Below are 22,693 nucleotides of genomic sequence, written 5' to 3'. Positions count from 1 at the left end.
TTTTAATTCCTTTAAAAAGCAAAGAAAACAGAGCATGACTCCCATTAAATGAGACTGTAAGTCTTTGTTCAGGATCATTGATAGAGTCAAAAGCAGAATTCTACTGAGTCACAAAAGATAAGAATTCAAAATGGGGCATTTAACTATAATATGGATCACATTAAATGATCACTAGCACTTTTGAGAGATGGCTTGTTAGTCACTCTTCACCTGAATCACATGCATTACCTATGCAGACATACAGAGACACACACCACACACATATACCCAAACTCCAAAATACACACACATATGATGATGATGATGATGATGATGATGTTTGTTCTTCATTCTTGAAGACCACAGCATCAGGGAGGTGATGCCATAACAAGCATATGAATCGGATTGGAGTGAGGGCATCCTGTGCTAAGTCCCCAACCTCACTTTCCCCTCCAGAACTATCTGGATCTAGTGTCCAGATAGGACTCAGGATGGAGTGGATGGCCCTGGATGAGAGATAATCGGGGTTAAGTGACTTACCCAGAATCACACAGCTAGTTAGTGTCAAGTGTCTGAGGCTGGATTCGAATTCCCATCCTCCTGACTCCAAGGCCAGTGCTCTATCTAGCTTCTCCCTAGCTGCCCCCTATCTGCTCCCCCACATATATATAGAGACATACTTACAGCACACATGCACACATCACATACACTATAACATACTCATAAATACACTCAAAACAAACCCAACCATTGCTCTTACAGAGTCAACATCTCATTTAAGCAAATTATTTCAAATGGAACTGAGCTGTCATTTATGATAGTTATATAACATGGAAATGCATCATCCTAAGTCAGGAATATTAATAAAAGAAAGTTGGGCTTGGCTGCCACCATCTCTTCCTGTTGTATTGTCTCATTCCTCCTTTGGGCTACTCACTTGGGGCTGCCTAGGAAGTTTGCCTCTACAGCCTATGATTTGTTCAGCCCTTTCCTTGTCACCCTAAGGGAAGAAGTCATCCCATTCTCTCTTGCTTTGCAATCTGTTTCTCATCTAGATGATAGAGGACTATTGATCAATAGTCAAATCACCTGAAAAAAAAAAGAAACAGAAATCCTGTTTGGCCTGCTGACTGGCCCCAGCTCCCTCATGTTGATGATGGTATAGGACTGGAGTAACATCTTTCAGTTATTCCATGTTATAGTTTTTTCCCCACAAATCCTGTCCCCTTTGGGGTGACTCTCCATGTCATCAGTTTTTTTTCCTTTGCCTATTCTTCTTTACAGAGGTGAGGGACATACTGTACAAAACCATATAAGATGGGAGGTTGTTGGGTCTGTTTTACTAAACTTCTTTTTTCTCCATTTTTTTATTTTATATTAATTATAAAGGATGACTCAACTATAAGGGATAGGGAAGGAAACAAATAAATATAATAAAAATAGAAGGTATCAACAAAAATAAGATAAAATATTTTTAAATAATGTATGTATGCTAAGGTTTCAAAATGATTTTAAAAGTCTTGGATTTCTGATCTTATGGAGATGGAGACCTTTCCCAGCAGTGAAGGTTTATTTCATTGCATGCCTATCTACCCTGGGCAACTCTTGGGAGCCTTATTTCTGATTCCCCTCTACTGTGCAGACACCTCTATTGTTGGCTGTCTGCCTATCTCTGCCACTTATTCTTGGCTCACCTTCTCTGGTCCAAGCTTTTCTGACGACATCCTTTATTCCTTTTCTCTTATGAGATTTGTGGTTGCTGATGCTGGGTCATCCACTGGTTCATCCTGTTGCCCTCGGCATGACCTGTCCTTCCAATCTCTTGGTGCCTCTGGTTGTCATGGGGCAGCTAGGAAAGGAAGGAATCTTTGACTGGCAGGAACCAGATTGTGAGGGCATCAACAGGACTGTGAATATGACTGAAAGGGGCAGGGGGTAAAGGGACAAGACTGAGTCAGAGGGTTAGGACAGATAGGACTGCCATCTTGGAAGAAGGGAAGGTTTGGGACAGCCAAGCTGGGAGGACTATACTTGAGGGACATCCCCTTAGAAGTAGGCAACAGGTGAATGGTGTTGGGGTTGGCAGCTCAGGGAAAGACCTGCAGCTGGGATAATTGGTGTCGAGTTGATAATTAAACCATTGGGAGCCAAGATGGAGAGTGCAGGGAAGACTCCTATACCAAATCATGGGGACCCAGATCATCTAAGAGCTCCACCAGAGCCATTATTTGTAGTAGACTGACTCCATGGACATTTACTCTCTTAGTAGTCCTCCAGGATGGTGACACCCCTGACTCTGTCTCAGGGTCTTCCTGATACCCACCACTAGAAAAGTTACAGAGAGGGAATCCATCCAAACATCCCATCTGGGCAGCTCCCTACACCCCAGGCCTCAGGTCCTTCGTTGTCATATCTTGCTGCATATTCAGAAAAGGGCAGAATTTGTCTCTAACCAATTCTTCTTGGAAAAAAGAACTAAGGAGCAGTTGGGGACATCTGGCAGAGAAGGGACAAGGGTCTGGGAATGTCTGACTTTGTGCTAATTTTGAATAATGAGGGGGAAATTGCTCATGTATGTAAATACAAGGAGAAGGTCATTAACAGGAGCCCTGGGAATCAGGGGGTCAGCACTGGTCGGGCATTGTCACTGGCTCAGCATTCTCTTAAATCTGCTTGGCTCTGTAAAAATCACACAAGGAGAAGCATTCCCAGGAGGCCTCAAGCCTAGCCAACTTTCCTGGGAAAGTTGAGCTGTCTTGTTCATGTCCTGGCCCACAGACTTGCTAAGTTCATCAGGAAATGCTGAGAAGGGTCCTCAGATACTAACTAGCTGGGTGGCTCTGTCCAAGTCCCAACTTCAACCTCAGTTTCCTCATTCCTAAAATGGAGATAAGAATAATGCCTTCCTCATAGTAGGGCTGTGAAGACCAAATGAACTGTAAAGTAAATTTGTAAAGTATTTTGTAAACCTCAAAATACTACCTAAAAGCTAACTATAATTATCATATTTATTATTATTATTTTATTATTATCATCTTTTGATTGATACAATCAGAATCCAGATCCCTTCACTGATCCATGGGGAAAGTGCAGCCAGGGATTTTGCCAGGCTCCACCATGTGCTGGGTCCCTTATGTCCCCATGCAAGACTCCCCATGCCAGGTCCCCCATGCTAGGTCCCCTATGCTAGATCCTACAGTCCAGGCTCCCATGCTGGCTCTAGACTAGGCACTGAGAATTTATAGCAGACTAAAAGACCCTCCTTGCCCTTATGGGGGGTGGGGAGCTTGTATTCTACAGGTTGATGCAGACAGATGTCCAAGATCTCCCAGCTTGATGGCCCAGGTGCTCCCAGGACGTGTGACAATGCTATCTAACCAGGTAGAATTTCTGTTCCTTACACCTAAGAGTGGCAAGCTAACTTTGACCCTCAGGTCAGACCCTAGAACAAAGCTTGTCTCTGCTCAGGGCCACAGAAGTCACACTATTAGTTAGTATCTGAGGCAGCATTTGAACTCAGGGCTTCCTGACTCTTCAGTCACTTCTGTGATCATGGATTTCAGAGGAGGCAGAACCAGAGGAGGCTTAAACCATCTCCTGAAAAATGCAACATTTTTGGTCAATTATTCCTGATCTTATTGTGTTGGTAGCAGGCTCTACATTGGGTTGAGTTTTCCCATTATTAGTTTCTACCATTCTCATTGTATTTGACTGTTTCACATATTTGTGCAAAACATGAATGTGGATGAATGTGGCACTAAGGCAGAGATGCCAGGCCCCAAAGGTGAAAGGTCAAAGCCCATTGGGGCAGCTCACAAATTAGTGACCTCTCAGGTAATGCTGTTCACACTCGTCGGTACACCGATCCTCAGCTATTGTATTGCTTCTTAGAAAAGTTTACGGATTATTTTTCATAACACAAGCTGTGGCTACATTACATGATAATTGATCTATCATTGGATTTTGGTAAAATATCAGAAATTTAGTACTGGGAAAAATCCTGGAGACCATTTAGTCCTACCTCCTCAGTTAGATGGTGCTGTAGTACATAGAGTGCCAAGCCTGGAGTCAGAAAGCCCTGAGTTCAAATTCAGCCTCACACACTTTCTAATTGTAAGTGCCACTGGGCAAATCACTCAATTTTGTTTGCCTCCATTTCCAAATCTGCAAAATTACTAAAGAAAGAAATGGCAAACTATTTCAAGATCTCTGCCAAGAAAACTCCAAATGGGGTTACCACAGAACCTCAGTTTAGAGAAGACAGGTTTGATTAGAAGAGCCTTCCAGACCTGTGGACCTCTTCCTCTGATGGCTGCTTTGTCTGAGAGCTTCCATCCAAGGAAGAGGTCCAAGTCAACCATAGCTCCTTTTCTTTCCAGCCTAACCCCAATGGGACTCTCTCTCTACCAATGGCCCTACAGGCTCCCCTCCTCAACATCCTTTTATATATTATCTTCCCCCATTAAAATGTTTGCTTCTCAAAAGCAAAAATTGCCTTTTTTCTTGTATTTGAATTTCCAGTATAGTGTCTGATAGAAAAAAAAAAAAAGATTCTCCCCTCAGCAGCACTCCACTATTCTATCCATGTGGAACCAATGGTTATAGCAAATGGAGAAGTTTTGCATGCTGTGGATGTTCATTTATTTTGGAAGTATACTTTCCAGGTAAATCCATATCGATAGTGAGGTTGACACATATGTTGCCAGAGCTAGTTCAGTGTCTGCAAAGAAAGAGAAGAGGTGTTGGCCTGGTCATTGCTCTATGCCTGTGACCTGGATGGTCTACTAGCACCATGCCAGGAAATTGAAACTTCCATTGAAATTGTCTTAGGAAGATTCTGAAGATCCCCTGGCAGGGGGGATCTTCAGTCACCGAGGTCCTTTCTTAGGGTAAGCTGCTGAGCATTCAAACATTGTAAAGAGAGGGCAACTACAATGGGCTGGCCACAGTGTTCAGATGCACGCACTCACAGTGGGGTCAGAAGAAGCTATACAAGGACACTCGCAAGGTTTCTCTGATGAACTTTGGGATTGGACATTGAACATGGGAGAGACACAGGTGTTGGCCTGTCCAGCATGGTGTGCCCACATCAAAAAAGGCTCTGTGCTCTATAAGCAAAATAGAATCATGTGATGTGGAAAGTTGGCCTATTTGGATCCCACCTATGCTAGAGCCTCCGATTAGCCACAGTTGGACACGCTATATAGCCTCATCATGATGATATTTTGGTCCCCCTAGAAAACAAAGTTTGAACAACAGCAGCCTTGAACTTGTCCAGGACCAGGATCAATGATAGCACATAAGGAGGAGAAAGGGAGAAATCCCCTCTCCTACTCTTGCTGGACTCTTGGGAGTCAGTCTTACCTTAGGAGGCATCTCCTTTAGCAGGGTTCCCCTCCCCATCTCTTAACACAGGTGCCTTCCCTCTCAGATGACCTTCACCATGCTGTGTGAACATAGTTGAAGGAATGATGTCTCTTCAGACTGGGAACTTCCTCCTGAAGGAAAAGGACTGACCTTACATTTTTCTCTTGTATTTCCAACACCAGCTCTGTGCCTGGGATGGCAGGTGCTTCAGAATTCCTTAAGGACTTGCCAACTTTACCTCAGGCCCCCTCCCCATGGACCACCCAGTGGGTTGGCAGAAAGGAGGAGGTCCACCTGAAGGCCTCTTTATATCTCACCCTCTCATCTCCAAGACCCCACTGGGCAGCAGGGCCAGTGAGAGTCCTTCTGGCAGCCCCCCTGGGATTCTGCAGGGACTGGACCTGAGACTCTCCTGAATCTGGTGAAGCCTTGACTAGTCTCGGATTGTTACCAGGTGCTCCAGGGGCAGGGCAGGACCCTGGAGGAATCAAGGCTGACCCTCCCCATCCAAGCAGCTCTTGCACATCGGGATGAGGTCTTGATGTGGAGCCCTCCACTGACAGGGAGCTCACTTCTTCAGCTTCGGGGGAGTACAAAACTCTCAGCTCATCTTGCTCTGAGATCTGATGCCATTTCCTTTGGCCTGTAATATCTGAAGAGAGCTGTTCAGGGGTGGCTTCTCCTTGCTTTCCCTGAGGGATGCTGGGAAGATGGGCCTCCTGGCTCTCTGGTTAATGGGGTGAGTGTGATCCAGTGGCCCAGGTTTAGGATTAGGTGGCCTCTAGACACTTCTCCACACTGACTAGAACACTGAAAATCTTTCTCAGGGACATATTCCTACCAATAGCACATGGACCACTTCAGTCAGGTTTATTCAAGCCAGGGGACCCCAGGAGGATCAGGGAAGCTGGTATACCAAAGGGCCATGAGGGATCCAGCTCCCCTCCATCCCAATCAGCAGCATCTATTAGGCTTCAAGTGTATATCTGGGCTTGCATTCTGACTGCCTCCAAGACCAGTGAAGTACTCAGGGGCATGCACTAACAAAGAAGGGTGGGTCACTTAATTCTTGGAGGATCCAGGGTTTGTGGTGGGACTTCCCTCAGCCAGTGCAGATTTCAGCCCTTCTGCTGCTTTGGGGATGACCTGTCATTTGACAGTGTCCAGAAGAAGTGGGGAGGGGATTGCCCCTTCTCAATTTAAGCACCAAGCCCTGTGCAGGAGTCCTGGCATGCAAAGACCAAAAGCATTCAGCTCTGAGCCCCAGGAGACTCCCCAAGAGGTCAGCGCCAAGTCTCTAGCAGGTTCTTGTAGACTGTAGGGAGCTCTAACCTCTGGGCTACCATGGAAGGCTTCCTCTGGAGGGACTGGGGCCAGTCTTAGGAGAAAGCCCCCATTCTGGGATGTGGAAGCAAGAAGGAGGGAATTCCAGGCAGGGACAGAGGCATGGAGGCAGGAAATGAGCAGTATTCATACCATCTTTACTGAGCCATCTAGAAACAGGGCTCCAGATGGAGTGGACAGGCCTGGAATGCCAGCTTGAGGAATTCGTGTTTCATCCTCACAGACATGCCATCTGGCATTCATGGCCCTCCGTGATCTGACCCCAGGTTTCAACCAAGATGAATTGCCAGTTTTTCCCTCCTTTCAGTACCTCTTCTCCCTCCTTCCCCCTCCATCCTCTCCCATAGGTTGCTATTCTCCCCCCTCCCCTATGGGTCTCCTTCCTCCTTCTCCATAGTTCCCCCTACCCTCCATCATAGATCTCCCTTTTTCCTCACATTTCCCCCTCTACCCTCCCATAGCAGGGGCCACAAGCTAGGCCATAAACAGGGAATGGGGCCATTCCCCCACTAACTCTCTGGCCAGATGCTGGTGGTTTGTGGAAGAGGAGAGCCAGCTTTGCTTTCTCAAGTCTTTAGGGAGGCAGTAGACAACGACTTCTGGGGGGGAGTCATCTGGCAGAGAAAGAGATGATAGGGAGACCCATTCTCTAGGACTTCCTCTTTTTAATGGGGGAGGGAGGAAACAAGTCTTTCCAGCTGCTCAGGTTGGGCTGTTGGAGCCAAGGCGGATTTTCCCTTTTCCTTGTTGTGAATACCAGGAAAGTCTGGCTCTAGAAATCAGAGGTGGTCACCTGGACTGGCCCAGGTGGAGAAGGCCCTCACCCACCCCTGACCTTCCAACATTGGAGTGTCCTGGGCTGCTCTCCAGGCTTCGAACCCCTCCCCCAGGCATCCCAAGACCCCCTGTCCTTCCCAGGCCCAATGCATTCAAGGGAGGACCCTGGTTCCAGGCCACACCTGAAGGGACTCTGGCCTACCTGTCCTTGGGTCTTTCCCCTCCCCCACCCTGCTCCCTTAGTGTGGGGAAGCATGTTGGAGACCACACTCACTTCCCTTTTTCCCTGGACCCTGTGCCTTTGGGACAGAACATTAACATCTATTTTTGTCTCCAGCATTGGGAGGAAAGAGTGAATGGTCAGGGGCCCTAGGAGGAAAGGGGAACCGCTTAGAGAAACCTCAAAAAGGAGGGCTGGATTCCCAAATCATGTCTCTGAATTAGAGTCCCTAGGAGGTAGCTGGGACCTCCAGATCCTTGGTCCTTGCCCCAGGTGACCCCATGGGGAAACAGTTCCACCCTGCTCCAATCAGGGACCTTCCCAATCTCTTTTGACTTGTTGGGCTATAGGGGAAAATGGAGATCTCCAGCAGTGTGTAGTTCACCTCCTCCCCAGGCAGCCCCCTCCCAGCAGGGTCACCAACTAACACCTGGCACTGTTAGGATGACTTCCTGATGCCTCAGGGCCCAAGCAGAGTGAGCTTTCACTTCTCCAAGTCTAGTGTCCCTAGGCTCTCTCACCTATCACAGCCTTCCCCACACATGACTCCTGGAAGGGAAGAGGATGCCAGGCTCAGGACAGAGACCAGTGGGACCAGCCAGGCCCTTCTTCCTGGAATGCAGCCCAAGATATCAGTCTTCTTGGGTGCCACATCACATAGGTGACTTCAATGAAGCTTGCTGTCCTCTGAGTCCCCCTGATCTTCTTCACAAAGCTGTGGTGATGGAGAAAACAATCCCCAAGAAATCTGCCAAGACCCTCCCATGATTGTAACAATGTTCTGACTTGACAGCTTTAGAGAAGATTGAGTGGGCATCCTTGTGAAGTCAGTGTCTGGGTCACTTCCATATATGGGAAAAATCTGGTCTTCACCTGGGCAGTCAATCAGCTGCTTTCATTAAGTGGCTCATTAACCCCTCTTCTCATGGGGTTCCCACCAAACCCTCTCTCTTCTAAGCTGGTCTGCAAGTTCCTGAAAGTGATCCTATTCTTTCCTTTTTTTAGGTTTTTTTGCTAGGCAACGGGGTTAAGTGGCTTGCCCAAGGCCACACAGCTAGGTAATGATTAAGTGTCTGAAGCCTGATTTGAACTCAGGTACTCCTGACTCCAGGACAGGTGCTCTATCCACTGTGCCAACTAGCTGCCCCCTATTCTTTCCTTTTGCTTCAGACCCTGACCCCAGTCAGGAGTGAGTTCCTTCCCTCTCTCACTCAGAACTTCCATTAGGGCAAATTTTGTGTCTTTGGCCCCTCCCCATATAAAGAAAGGGAAAAAGCAGGGTCCTACCCATGAGGAGCTTTTGGTCATAAATAACCATATTCAAAGAAGACTGTGGAAGTAGATGAGGGTAATATGAAGGGAGGAGGGAGAGAGTCAGGGAAGGCATCCTGTAGGAGGTACTATTTTGATCAGGACCCAAAGGAAATCAGGAGGCAGAGATGAGGAGAGAAAGCATACCAGACCTGGGGCCCATGGAGGGTCTGGTATGTGTGGAAAGGAGAAATGTGCCTTTAAATAAGAAATCTATCCTAGAAAGATGCAGAACCTGGACAGGAAAGTCTGGCTCTGGCCCTAGACCTATCAGGCCATTATCTGAATGACTGACTGAAATGATATTGAAGCACCCAGGACCAAGGTGGAATCCCTGAGGCACTCCAGTGGAGACATCCTGCAAAGGCCAAATCAATCCTTCCCTACAAAATCCACCTGCAAAGACCCTCCACTCTTCACCTTGTATTTCCTTTTGTACTTCAGCAGTGCCTCTGCAATGGAACCTACTGAGGCTGAAGAAAATTCTAGAACTAACACTCAGAGTTCATGGAGCCTATGTCCAGAGCTTTGCCATGGCTTAGCCCATTTGGTGCTCTCAACCAACTTGGGAGCCAGATGCTATTATGACCGATGAGTAAACTGAGACTGGGAGGAGCCAATGACAGGCCCACGATCATGTTGCAAGTTGCGATGCCAGAGATGGAACTCCAGCCCTGGTTACTGCTCCACCTAGGAGTGGAGGCATCTTCTGAGGAGGGACTGTGGGGAGATAAGGGTCTTGAGACTTGGACCTTCAGGATCTTCTATGGAGTCACAAACCAGGTTGACATTCCCATACTCAAAGGCTTGGGGTGCAAAATGGTTTTCATGTTCTCCTTTGGAATGAATTCATCAAATCTTCCAACCCAAACTAAGGCCCAGGGCTAAGGGACTTACCCAACGTCACAGAACAAGCCTTGGATTACAGGGCTCTGCCACTCAGTTCAGTTCTGCACTCATCACTGCACTACACAGCCTCATTTCCTCATTGTTGGATGGCAATGGTCCAATTCTGTTCTCTTTTCCAGATTGCTCTTAATGGGAAGCCCCAGCCTGGGGACTCTCCAAACCAGAGCAGAACTGGGGTTTTGGTGTTTTTTTAACTTGAGAAAAAAGTGCAGCAGTCAGAAAAACAAAGATATGCTGATTTTGGAAAGTGGGCAGCTTCCTGGCCAGCTTTGGCTCCACTTCAAGAGTAGAAAAATGAATCTTTTTCTAAAGCAGTTGCCATGGGGATGTCATCACCCGGAGAAGGGCTGGTGGGCTGCTGCAGGATCTGGACCAGGGCTGCTCTTGGGACCCACGTGGACTCCCCAGAGTTCAGGACAGGCAGGTCTCCTGAGCCCCAGCTTACCAAGATATTGGACCAGGAGTCAACCACCGATGTTCACCTCTCTTAGGCATTCTCCTAGAATAGACAAGTGCTTATTTGCCTTCCAGAAGAAAGAAGGAGATGATGGAATTCAAGGAATGGGGGAGACAAAAATGTCAGAGATCTACTGTGACCCCAGGTTGGCCTACAGGGAGCAAACTAGAGATTTCTTGGCAAGTAAGCACTTTCCTCAGTGTTGACTCTGGTATTCCCCAATATCCCCAAGTGTTTGAGCAAACAGCCTGAGAAACTGGTCTCTCTCTGGTAATGAGATTTGGTCTTGGGAATGATGAAGATGAAAGTGTTTCTGGCATGGGGAGACAGACTATGCAAACGTGTAGAGGTGAGAGATGGAAATTAACATGTAAAGGGAAGCAATATGCAGTGATCCTAAAAATGGAGAAAGGAAACAAGTCAAAAGGACTTTGGATGTTAAACTAATCGATAAGCATTTATTAGGAGCTTTCTATGTGTTGGGCACAATTCTAGGCTGAAGAAACCTAAAGAGTGGGGGGCAGGTGAGTTATGGGTTCATCTCTGTTACTATCACATGATTTTCAGGAATGCTTTGGGATAAGAAGAGAAGATTGCCAATAAGAATAAAATTAATCTCTAAATATGACTCCATTGATTATTTTCTTCAGGCAAAACTAATTAAGAAGAAAATTAAAATCCCTTTTTGTTTTTGAATATATTTATGCTCTGCTGTCTCATTGTGGTGTACAGGAGACCCAAAGGTCTTGAAGGCTCTGGCCAATCCTTCTAAACTGGCAAGGGACCAGACCCAATAAGAAAGGCTGAGACTGGGGACTGAAAATCAGCCTAGCTGGGGATTGAAAGCAGTGGGTAGAGATTTTAACCCCAGCAATTCACAAAGGCCCAGAGGGACACATAGAACATCAGAATCTGCCTGTAAGATGACTGGACTCCCCAGAATCTCTGTGCCTTCGACCTGTCTGGGGCCCAAGTAGACAAATGCATACATTAAAATGAAATAATTGCAAGCCTTATACCAGAGGCAAAAAGCAGCTGCTTCTGAGAAGTATCTGTTCTGATTAAGCCCATCAGACCCCGCTGTGCACTAGGACACAATGTGATAACTGCGCCAAGGGAGCATTCTGTCGGATTTCTAAGATTCATCCTGGAGAATTGCTGGCCATGGACTCCTGAGGAAGGTTACTAGAATAAAATTACTGGCAGTATGCCCACCATCTTCCCAGCCAGAAAATGGAGTATCTTTGGAGAAGACTGGGAAGGAGGAATGAGAAGGGCTTCTATCACCCATTTTCTATGTTTTCCCATCTCTTTAGGGCCACTCCACTGGATAAAAGACCCCTCCTCTCCACCCCCAACACTCGCCATTTCCTTACTCTCCTCTTGCAGAGACTGGGGAGACCAGCAGCTTCACTCCAGGTCCACAAACCAGAAGTCTGACTTTCTTCATGAGAAATTCAATCTAATGCCAATCCAAGGCGGTGAAGGTAGAAAGTAGGTTGTCTGCAATTCAATAATGGCCCTGAGACTACAAAGACAAAATGGAACCATCTATGGCATCAAAAAACTTACATCGTACCAGAGGAAATACAACATGCATGCAGATAACAGGAAGCGGGAGAGAGCCAATTACATGAGGAACCAGGGAAGGCCTCATGCAGGAGGTGCCCTTGAAGGAAGAGAAGCATTCTGAGAAGGGGAGCCAACATGTACCCACATTTCAGGCAGGGGGATAATCTTACAAAAGCATGGAAGTAAAGAGACAGATTTTCAAGTTCAGAAAGCAACAAATGAAGAGAATGGCCAAAATGTGACCTGTAGGAGTTAAGTCTGGAATTAGAGTTGGGGTTAGAGCAAAGTTCTAGAGAACTTTAAACTCCAAGTCAATCATCCTGGAGGCAATAGTGAGCCACTAGAGTTTCTTTTGAGTGTGCGAGTGACCTATACTTGAGGAAAATTCCTTTAGATGCTAATTGGAAAGGCAGATAGAAGTGGGTAAAGATTCAAGGAGACTGATTAGGAGAATATTGTAGTCGTCCAAACAGGAATGATGAAGGCTTAAAGAAAAAGGTTAGCTAAGTGAATGGAGAGGACTGATGTAAGGGACATTACAGGTCTTGGCCATAGATTAGCTCTTTGGAATATGAGTGAGGCTCAAGGTTAACCCTGAGACTGAGCCTGGGGTATGGTGGCAGTAACCCATGAGAATGACTGGAAAGAGGAGGGGGATGAAGAGTTCTCTTTGGTCAGTATTGAGCTTGAGATGACTCCAGGACATAAATGCACCACTGGCCTGGAATTCATTCAGTTTTTGTTCTCTGGGGACCAGCCATCAACTCAGTAGCATTGATTCCTCAGTCTCTGCACAGTATATGGAGACAGCCAGGTGGCTCAGCAGAGAGAGGTCTGGGCCTGGAGTCAGGAAGATCTGAGTTTCAGTCTAGCCTCAGACACATTTTTTATATGAGCCTGGGTAAGTTATTTTACCTCTCTCTACCTCAGTTTCCTCAAATGTAAAATGGATATAATAAAGCACCCACCTCATGGGGTCATTGCAACAAGATCACATTTGTAAATCGCTTAGCAGAGTAGGCATTATCGAAGTCCTTGTTCCCTTCCCCCTCCTCCAATTCAAACCTGTCTGACCTCAGTTTTGCCTCCTGACCTGTTTAGTTCCATTCCATCATTTCTTCCCACTGGAGATGACTCATAGATGCTTCATACATCTTATTTCAGGGTCTGGTACAGAGTAGGATTGATTAAATGCTTGCTCCCTTTCTTCTCCATCTTCATCAAAGACCAGACCTGCTTATCCGCAGTCACATCACTGTCCTAGGAGACTGGGGCCCCAGAGGAGGATTGATGAGGCCTGTGGCACAGTCAATAGACTTAGGAAGTACTTAACATCACTTATCCTCATTCAGAGAGGACCCATCTGAGGCCTAGAGACTTGCCAGTAGTCCCTCGGCTGACCCAGAGCCAAAGGCTCCTGCACCCTTAGGTCTTTCTGCTACCTCCCTGCCCCACCCACCCTGCCCATGCCCATTCAGATGGAGAAACATGCTAAACACAAAAATGGTCTAATGTTTGATCTAACAATCAATTAACTGAGACTCAAAGTACTGAGTTCTGGTGCTCAGACCTTGAGCAAGCCTCAGTTTCCTCCTCCTCTCTGGGTCCAGCAACTTAGGGGGCTTGGTTGGGTCCTCTGTGACATAAGCTGTTATGCTCTCCTTCCCAGGGCCTGCCCAGGCCAGAAGGATGGAGCCAGAGACAAGACTTGGTCATTCAGACTCTGGCCCTGGCCAGTCTAGACTCAGTCTGAGCCTCTTTGCCAGGCTGCTCACCTTCCAGAGTGACCCCTTAGTGAACAGAATGGAACATCAGGACCAAGATTTAATAACTCAGACAGCTGCTCTGAGGCCTGCAGGCTAGGAAAAATATGTATGGATTTCCAAGAAAAAGTCATCATCTACCTCCTTAACTAGTAGCAGGTTCCCTCCTTCCCCATCAGTCAGGGTTCAGAAGCAGGTGCCCTCCAGGCATCCCTGCCACACTCTAAGTCCTAAAGAGGCAGAATGTTCCAGTGACAGTGACCAGGGGATGGAGGGTCCCCTTCGGGCCCCACCTCCTGAAAACTAGTTCATCCTGAGTGGTCTAGGGTCAGACTGGTGCTTGCTGAAGGGGGTTCCCTACTCATGCAATCCTTCATCTCACAGAACCTCAATAAATGACTGAGTAGAGGGATTCATGCTAATGCCACAGAGTTCTGGGGACAGAATCCTAGAGAACCCCAGATGCTCTCTTCCTGTCTGTGGGGCTGGGACTGGCAAGAGCTGGAAAAGGATGTGGGGTGTCTATCATCTTGGTACCATTCCACCAGCCTCCCACAGAGGATAAGGCCAGTCCCCTCTCACCATCTTCATCTTCCATCTGCCTGCATTGATGGACATTCAACCCAGGAAAGAGACCGCTTCTTCCTACAGGGTGAGACTTCAGTGATAAACCAAATCTATTTTCTTCCCTTCAATTCTCCACCAATACTATTTTCTGCCAGCATCTTAATCTGATTGCATATAAAATCTTGCCAGTCTTCTAGTTCTGCCCCTCAGCAATAGCAAAGCTCAGTGATGGCAATGTGGTTCAGTTGCTAGGGCTCCAGACTCAGTCAGGAGACTTGAGTTTCAATCCCATCTCAGACATCAGCTAGCCTTGTGAATCTATTTGTGACTCAGTTTCCTGTCCTTAAAATGGAGGGAGGAGAAATAATTCAGCAACCTCTCTTCCCTCTCCCTGGGGCAGCCTGCCATAGGGAGGGATGTTTACAAATGCTCAACAGAAAACCTTGTCTGAGGTCATTGTTAAATGAAAATGCCTGCTATTAACAATCAGAGGAAAAAATACTCCAAATCACTAATAAATAGGGAAATTAACTTTACAACAACCATAAAGTTCCAACACACCCTCACTAAATTTATAAAGATTACAGAAAAAAAAAATGAGAGTGGTTGGGGGGCTGAGGGAGGACAGACATACCACTACATGGTTGGTGGAGCTGCACATTGGTCTGGTCATTGAGGGAAGCAATTAGAAATGATGCCCTCCAAATCACAAACATGTGGCTGCCTGTTGCTTCAGCAACTTTACCCTTAGGCATGTGCCCCCACAAAGTCAAGGATAGAGGGAAAGGACCTGTTGGAGAGGAAGATTTAGAGCAGCTTTATTGGAACCAAGATAGATGTCGTAACCTAGGGAAAAGCTGAACAAATATATGAATGGGATTTAATTTCTTGCACAATAAGAAATTAGGAACATCATGGATTTAGGGAAGCAGAAGAAGGCCTCCACTGATTGGTGCAGAGCAATGTAGCAGGACAGAAGAAGTAGCCAGGTAATTCCAACAAGAAAAATGTGGGAGGAAAGAGCCCTACGAGACCTCGGGCTTCAGCTGATCACAGACCAGTGGCATCTTCCAAGACCTGGGGAGGAGAGATATGCCAGCCCTGAGGCCTCGAGCCAGGCGTGTCTCTCAGGAGGCAGGTGGGCAAGGCAGGCAGTTCAGTCTGGCCACGAGAATCTCCACCAAAGAGCAGGGGCCAGGGAGTGGTCCCTGGTTCTAGACTTGGCTATTTCATTGCTTAACTCTGAACGCATTGATGTTCAGGACATCAGGCCAGACCTGGCAGAACTTTCTTGGAAGCCCAGTCTGCTTGCCTGGTGCCACTCTGTATCAGTGGAGAGAACGGGAACAGGATGTCAGGCTTCCCTCCAAACAAGAGCTCAGGAAGGCGAGACCTTCTTTCCTGGAGTCAGAGCACACACAAAAACCTGCCAGCCCCCTCCCCACATGTGCACACACATGCATCCATGACCACTCTATCTACTGTACTGCCTCACTACTTCCATGGATATACTTCTCTCAAGGAAAAAAATAGGATGGGAAACTGTGTGCAGGCTGCCATGTTACCAATGAGCACTGCCCATGATAGGAGGCAGGGTCCTCAAGAGACCCCTCAGCATGGGGTGCAGCCTCCCTCTGCTTTGTGAGGAACTTCACAGGGAGGACAGCCCAGGATGGGCTGCACAGTCTGACTGATTTCAGTACAATTAGAATCTCTTCTTGTTTCTGGGGTAGGGAGTGTGGGAACAAGGCTGAGAATGGCTAGATTCCTGACTGTAATCTTCACCAGTGGAGGGAGTGGTCACCTCAGTAGAGAACTCCCAGGTCTGAGGAATGATTGAAGTAAACTGTCCTGGGTCACCACCACTGGTGATCCTCATCCCATGTTAGGTAGGTGTGTGTATGGGCAAGAGGGGGATGCAGAAAGGATGCCCAGGAAGAGGTGCCCCCCAGTCTGATGTCCTTAGCTCAGACGTAGAGGCCTGCAGGGTCCTGGGTCTGAGCAGAAAGGCCACTGGCCGCAGAATGGACCGACTTTCAGATACATTCCTCTTTTGGCTCCTTCACAATGTAAATCAACCCAGTACCAGATAGGTCAGACAGACAGAGACACTGAGTTTCTCCAGCTGCCTGAGGCCAAATGAGATTAGCCAGAGACTGACCTGAGTGTCCACTTCCCCACTCTTCCAGAAACTGGCCCACAACGAGGCTTCTTATTCCTGTGATGGGATTTAATTTAACCAACAGGAACAAAACCCCTGCTGTGGGGCTCTGGCAGTCTGCAGCTCCCCCAAAGGGTGGAGGAAGGGAAGCCCTCACTTTTGTTCCCTAGAGGGACCCCTGAGTGCGAGGGTCCAAGAAGGGCTAGGGGAAGGGAGCATCACTGGTGTTCAGGGAGGGGGGAAGGGGAGGTGTATTCAACTGATTGCTTGGGCAGACTCAGAATAAAGGAGAGGCAGGCACTAGCACACCAGGTGGACAAGAGGGGCTGAAGAGAAGCAGGTTCCCACAGGTCCAGGACAAGACCGAGGTGGAAAAGGAGGCCTGGGCGGTGGCCACTGGGACCTGGACAAGTAACGAGAGCTCACCTCAGACTGGGAGTTCTCTCCAGGAGAGACAACGGGTTGGCCATCTGCCAGGTCCTGCCGAGAGTCTCTGCCTGTGACCCCTTCATGGTAAGGCAGGAGAAGGATACAGTGAGTGGAGAAGTACCAGCAATGTGGGTTTGTACAAAGAGGTGAAGCCCTCTGCCCTTCCACCCACTCCTGCCCCCCTGATGGCCCCTGAAGCAAGGCAGAGTCACCCTGAAAGCCTGAAGCTGGGAGCCGGGCAGCAGTATGCTTCTCTGGACAGCTGACCTTCCTACAGGATGGCCTCAGAGGACCTTGGACTTCCTTCAGCCTTGTCTGGAGGCCACCGAGGACCCCTAGATGTTTGGAGAGCCTTCTCCCAGGACAAACCCCCTGCTAAAAGTGGGGGGTCTCACGAGTCACAGACCAGGAGCCCCTGAACTGGCTTGTGGCTCTGTCCACTGACCAGTCTAGCTCCCCTCAGCCTGCAGAGAGAGAGCAGAGAGAAGGCCTCCCCCCACCCAGTGGCTAGCTCCTGGGTACCGGAGTGGTCGTTCAGCCACATGGGCACGCCTTGGGTCCTCGTGGTCACAAGAAAACAACTGAGGAGCCACATGGCCTTCCTCTGACTCATGGAAAACTTTCCTTACATTCTGAAGCTGCTCTTAAGGCTTGTTCTTCCTTAATTATTCAAAGGTTTCTCCTGCCAGGGTTCAATTAGACTGCAGAGACTTGAACCAGACAAGAACATTTGGTCCTCCTCCAGGAGCCCAACGCATCCCTTTCAGAGGGACTGGGGAGGAGACCTGTCCCCTGGGGGCAGGCATCACCTTCAGTTCCTTCCCCGGGCTGACTGGACCTCTGAAGCCACTCTCGTGTTTACCAGGATGTCCCCAGGGGCCTGTCTAGGAGGGTGAGTAGCCAAAATGAAGGGGTGCAGTGGGCAAGGCCTATGCTCGAGCTGGACATGAGGGCAGTCTGACATGGGCTTGTGGGTGGTAGAAATGCAATTGCCTGGATCGTTTGGATCATTGCAGAGTTGCGCTAGGCCTCCCATGGCCCTCACCTGCCTGATGGTCACTGGTGCCATCCTGGAAGTTGCTGGGAGGGGCATAAGCATGGCTTATGGGAGGTACATCCCAGTGTCTCAAGGGGACAGAGTGGACAGTGAAGAATCTAGTCCTCAGGACGGTCACAAAGCTCAGAGTTCAGATAGGGCCTGCCAGAGAGCGAAGCCAAAGCCAGTTCCTCCTTCTCAGGGAACGTCAGTGGGTGCCCTGGGTCTCTGTGGACCCAGGTCGACGTGGGCAGAGCCTGTTTGAAAGAAGTGTGGTGACACATGGGCCTGCTCATCAAGGGAGTTGTTCCCATGGGAACATGGGAGGGACAGGACAGGCAGCACAGCTGTCTTACTGGACCAGTAGTTATTAAGCACCTACTGTATGTGAGACACTTGGCAAGGTACTGGAGATGGATAACACCAGAGCTGGCTGTGGTCTTACCCTGTGGACAATCCTTAAGGTGAGGCAGGTTGCAACCCATGTCCACCTTTGCATCCTGGTCTGTTGAGGAGGGATTTCCCTTGGCTCCTCTGCAAAGTCCCAAAGACTGAAGACCTTGGCCCTTCCTGTGTGAGGCCAGGGTTAGGAATGCTTGCTTGGCTCTCTGAGTCCCTCTTCCGTTAATGCCTCCAGCTTCTGTGATAAGTTTTCTGTTGCCTTGGTTAAAAAGGCCAATGAGAAAAGCTGTTGGCCTGTGACTTCCCTGGGCAGCCCATGGGGAGCAGCAGGATCTCCCTCAGTCCATCCCAGGAGCTAGACTCTGAGAGCACCTCCCCCCTCCACCAGCCCCAGCCCCTGGAAAGGCAAAGGCCCCAAGCTGGGCACAGCCGGAGAGTTTGCTGAAAAGTGACCCCTGCTGGGAACCCATCTGGGGAATGGCATTTCTCTGCTCTGCGGTAATTGCTGGCACCAGACATGGCCAGATTCTTCTTTCCATCCCAAATGTGATTAAGAGCACTCATCCTCATTGGGGGTGGCCTCAGAGGGGCTCAGGCCACAGGCTTGGGAAGCTGGAAACTGGCTTGCCATCAAACCGACCATCTGTATATGGGCAGCACACCAAAGGGGATCGTGGCCACGGGGCTCTCATCTTTCAGGAAAGGGGACCTTCTCTTCATTGGTGGGGGGAGCAGAAGAGGCCTCTGGCCCTGACGTGGCAGGCCGGACACTGACCTGAGCTCTTGGGTCTCAGTAACCCAGATGGGAAATCCTGCCGCCACTCCCTCTCCTGCTCATCTCACCACTGGGTGAAGAGCAGCTGAGGCCACATGTTCCTGTGGGATCCATCTGGTGATGCTCGTAGGACAGAGGTATGCCTGTGGGAGCCAACAGCCTGTGAGTGGTGGGGTCCCAAGGAAGCTGGGCCCCCGTGGGCAGCTCCCAGCCTTCAGCTGGGGCTGATCTCCTATGGGAGGGCCAGCAGGGAAGGTCAGGCACTAGGGCCAGCAGAATGACAAGGAAGGGGGAGAGAAGGGAAGATGACCCTTGGAGACTCTATGGCCCAGGATAGAGTTCATTGAACAAGAAGGCAGCAAGACCAGAGTCCATCTTCTGGACCTGAGGCTTCCCTGTTGGCTGACCGCAGGTCAACCATGTCAGGCAAACCTGCCCAAGCCTTGGTTTCTCCTTGTGTGAAATCATCGCTGTTTTAGGGATTTGTGAGGGTCAGATGAAGTCACGGCAGGATTGAGCTTTGAAACCTTGGCACCCTCTGGGAAGGGTGGCTATTCCTGTGATTTCCCCACCCATGTTTTCCCAGGGGAGGTCAGTGACCACCATGTAATAGGGAACAGCTGCTCTCCAGGGAATCCAGGCCATGATAGACCCCTCCAAAGCAAGAAGAACCACTGAGGCTCAGAGAAAAAGCCCATCTGAGAGAAGAGCAGTTGGGTTGTTGTTTTAGTCAAAATTTTATTTTATTTTTCCAACTATATGCTATGGTAGTTGTTCAGCATTCATTTGCAAATTCCCGAGCTTCACATTTTTCTAGCACCTTCCTTTCCTTCCCCCTCCTCAAGGTGGCAAACAGTCTGGTACATTTATGTTTAGCATATTTCTATATTAGTCATTTTGTGGAAGAAGAATTAGGACTAAGGGAAAGAAAGAAAGCCATGAAATGGGAAGGAAAACCATAAGCCAAGTTTTAAACAAGTGATCATGGTATGCATTCAGATTCTGTGACTTTTCCTCTGGATGTGGATGGCCTTGTCCATGACAGCTGTCTCGGGGTTGACCTTGATCTCTGAACTGTGAAGAAGAGTTGAGAGGAGGTTTTGGGAGGGCTTGGTTCAGACCAACTGGTGCCAGGCTGAGGACTAAACTGGGATACCCCATGCTTCAGGGGCACAAGGAGGACCAACAGTGGGTCCAAGAACATTTTCGGGTTTTCAAAGTATGTTACATATGGGTTGGGAAGTCTGCAGGCTCTATTTGAAGGACAGCCTGGAAGGACAGGGAAGAGTGCCAGGGCTTGGAGACATGGTACCCCTCATCCTTGCTGTCATCACCCCCTGGGGCACCCAACAAGATTCAGACTTGGGTTGTCCTACTGCCAAGGCCAGGATGCACTTTGAACTATGTGATCTGACCCACCCCTCACCCCCATCCCTGAATCCTGAGTCCAGTGGAGCTAAGATTTCCAACAAAAGACGGGACGTTACCACCATTGAGGCAGCAGCTGAACTGTGGGACTGAACAGGATTGCTGGTAGGAGGCTTGGGGAGGGGAGGGGAGGAAGAGGACCAGGAAGAGGCCAGGACAGGAATGGGTGAGCAGAGGCACAGGGAAAGAGAGGTGGAGAACTGAGAGGAGATGGAGAACAGAGAGGGCAGGAGGAGGAGGAGGAGGCAGAGGGGAGAAGGAAGAAGGGTAGGAGGGAAAAAGGTATAGGAGGATTAAAGGAGGAGGAGAAGGGCAGGAGGCCCAGAGCCCTAGAGAAAGGCCCAACAAAAGCTTTCCCACAGCAGATCTAGAACATTCCAAGCATGGGAGCTCAGGGCTTCAGGCTAGAGGGAGTCCGTGAAAGCACACTGGGGACAAGCAGTTCTCAGTGGCAAGATGAAGGAAAGGACTCAGCTGAGGCCTGGGAGGAGGGCTTTTCCTGGGGCTCTGCTAGTCAAGGGCACGTTCCTCAGTCTCAGCTGCCTCCTTCAGTAAGATTCTGGGATGATCTGAGGAGAAGCTGGAGAAAGGGGCCAGGACCCCCACCCTTGGGGGGGAAGGAGTGTCCTATCTCATCTCTGCCACAGATTCCTGTTCTTTAGCCATGCCCTTTCATTTCTCTGTGTCTTAGTTTCCTCATCTGATAAATGAAGGTAAGGTGGCCCAATTCAGAAAATTCTCTGCAGCGGGACTCTGCACTCCCTGAGAATTAGAACAGACTGGATCCTTAAAGGATTGAGATTGCTAGTATGGCAATAATTCTCAAGAGATCTTTGGTTCCATTCTAACCTATGGTCCCTCGCCAATGCAGATCATGCCCCTCTCTGGTCTGCTGGACTTGATCTCAATGAGTCACTGGGACCAATTTTCCAGGAATGATCTCTCCAAACTTAGGCAAGCTGGTCTTCAAAATAAGACAACACAGTCTTACTGGGGCTGTATTTGAGACCTGACCAGCTCAGTAGAATCTGCCAGACAAACATGGATGGATGGATGGATGGATGGATGGATGGATGGATGGATGGATGCCCCAAGCAATCATTACTTACTGCATTCCAACCACTGTGCTAAGTGCTGTAGAAAGAATAACCAGAAAACAAGATGGTTTCTGCCCTCAAGAAACTTTCCTTCTAAAGGTAGAAAACAAAATCTAAAAGGAGCTAGGAGGATGAGGGAGCATGGTAGCAGGGGTGGAGGAAGAGCAGCCTAGAGAGGGAGATAAAGGTGAAGGACTAATGTGCCTGATACTTTGAGATACTCTTAAATTCTAGTTCTTCCTTCATGATGAAAAGCGGAAAGACAACCTTAAAGATCTGGCTTTCTGTTTCATTGGGTATGCCTAAATCTTGATGGGTAGTGGACCCTTTTGCTGCATAGATTGCTTGGGAGGTCATCGACAGGAAGGAATAGCCATCTTCTGATCATGCTGAGGGCCGTTCATCCACCCAATGAGTCTATGGTGCTTATTAACTCTATTACCATTGATTACAGAGTCAAAATACTTGTTAGCTGGACAGAGTTACAGGTGAGGGCAACAGGAGCCACCCACTGGTCTGTTTGTACCTGGGCAGGACACTGTCTTCAAGAATTTGATGGCTATTAGTCATGTGGAGGAGAAGTTGGCCCCAAGGGCAAAACTAGGAGAAGGGGAAGGGGAATAGGCCAAAGTCTGAAAGAGCTTCTGAAGACTTGGACTGCCTCCTTGCTAGAGGCCAGATGACCTTGAGGATGGGCTCTGAGGTCCCCACTGGTCTACCAGGGGATTCTAGGCTTCCATGGAGGTCACCCAGTTTGGTGGAAGATCCACAAGCTCTCTCCTCTCTCCTGTGTTGCCTTGAAATGAGAAAGCCTTCTCTGAAGAGGGGGCCCGAGACTTGACTGGATTCTGTTGGAGCCAAGGGTTCCCTGACCATGGCAGCAAATGTTATCTCTGTTCAGCTACAGGGGATGGGCAGGGGTCAGAAGAGCTTAAGAAACTGTCATTGACCTGCAAGGGAGGAATATTTCTGGAGTCACTGAGAGACACCAAGTTCCCTAGAAATTCTCTTCCTTTTCTGGGTAGGCCAAAAACTCACAGGGTCTAGACCTGAATGGGGTAAAGTAAGTCTGATTTATGAGCCCAATGACTGAGGGCAA

General features: G+C 48.6%; 1 protein-coding gene and 1 long non-coding RNA gene across 3 annotated transcripts in view; one reads left to right on the top strand and one right to left on the bottom strand.

Moving 5' to 3' along the window:
* CALCR (calcitonin receptor) overlaps positions 1–22,693 on the top strand; it is a 128,672-nt gene that overhangs the window by 46,851 nt on the left and 59,128 nt on the right. The window contains exon 1 of one of the 2 annotated variants that reach the window (XM_074199368.1): positions 19,083–19,206. The exons of the other annotated variant lie outside the window; for it this stretch is intronic. Within the exon in view, the coding sequence (XP_074055469.1) occupies positions 19,190–19,206 (17 nt within the window). The 5' untranslated portion in view covers positions 19,083–19,189. Of the gene's footprint in view, positions 1–19,082; positions 19,207–22,693 lie in introns of those variants that run through there. 2 annotated transcript variants of the gene reach the window in all.
* LOC141495114 (uncharacterized) lies at positions 998–13,306 on the bottom strand. The gene is made up of 4 exons (XR_012470671.1): positions 13,030–13,306; positions 5,344–5,477; positions 1,674–1,828; positions 998–1,068 (listed from the first exon to the last, which is right to left on the bottom strand). It is a non-coding gene; the product is annotated as an uncharacterized LOC141495114 (long non-coding RNA).

The sequence above is a fragment of the Macrotis lagotis genome, chromosome 8, assembly GCF_037893015.1.
Source record: "Macrotis lagotis isolate mMagLag1 chromosome 8, bilby.v1.9.chrom.fasta, whole genome shotgun sequence".
NCBI lineage: Eukaryota > Metazoa > Chordata > Mammalia > Peramelemorphia > Peramelidae > Macrotis > Macrotis lagotis.
The sequence above is the reverse complement of the archived record's forward strand: the minus strand, read 5'-3'. Positions and strand labels throughout refer to the sequence as shown.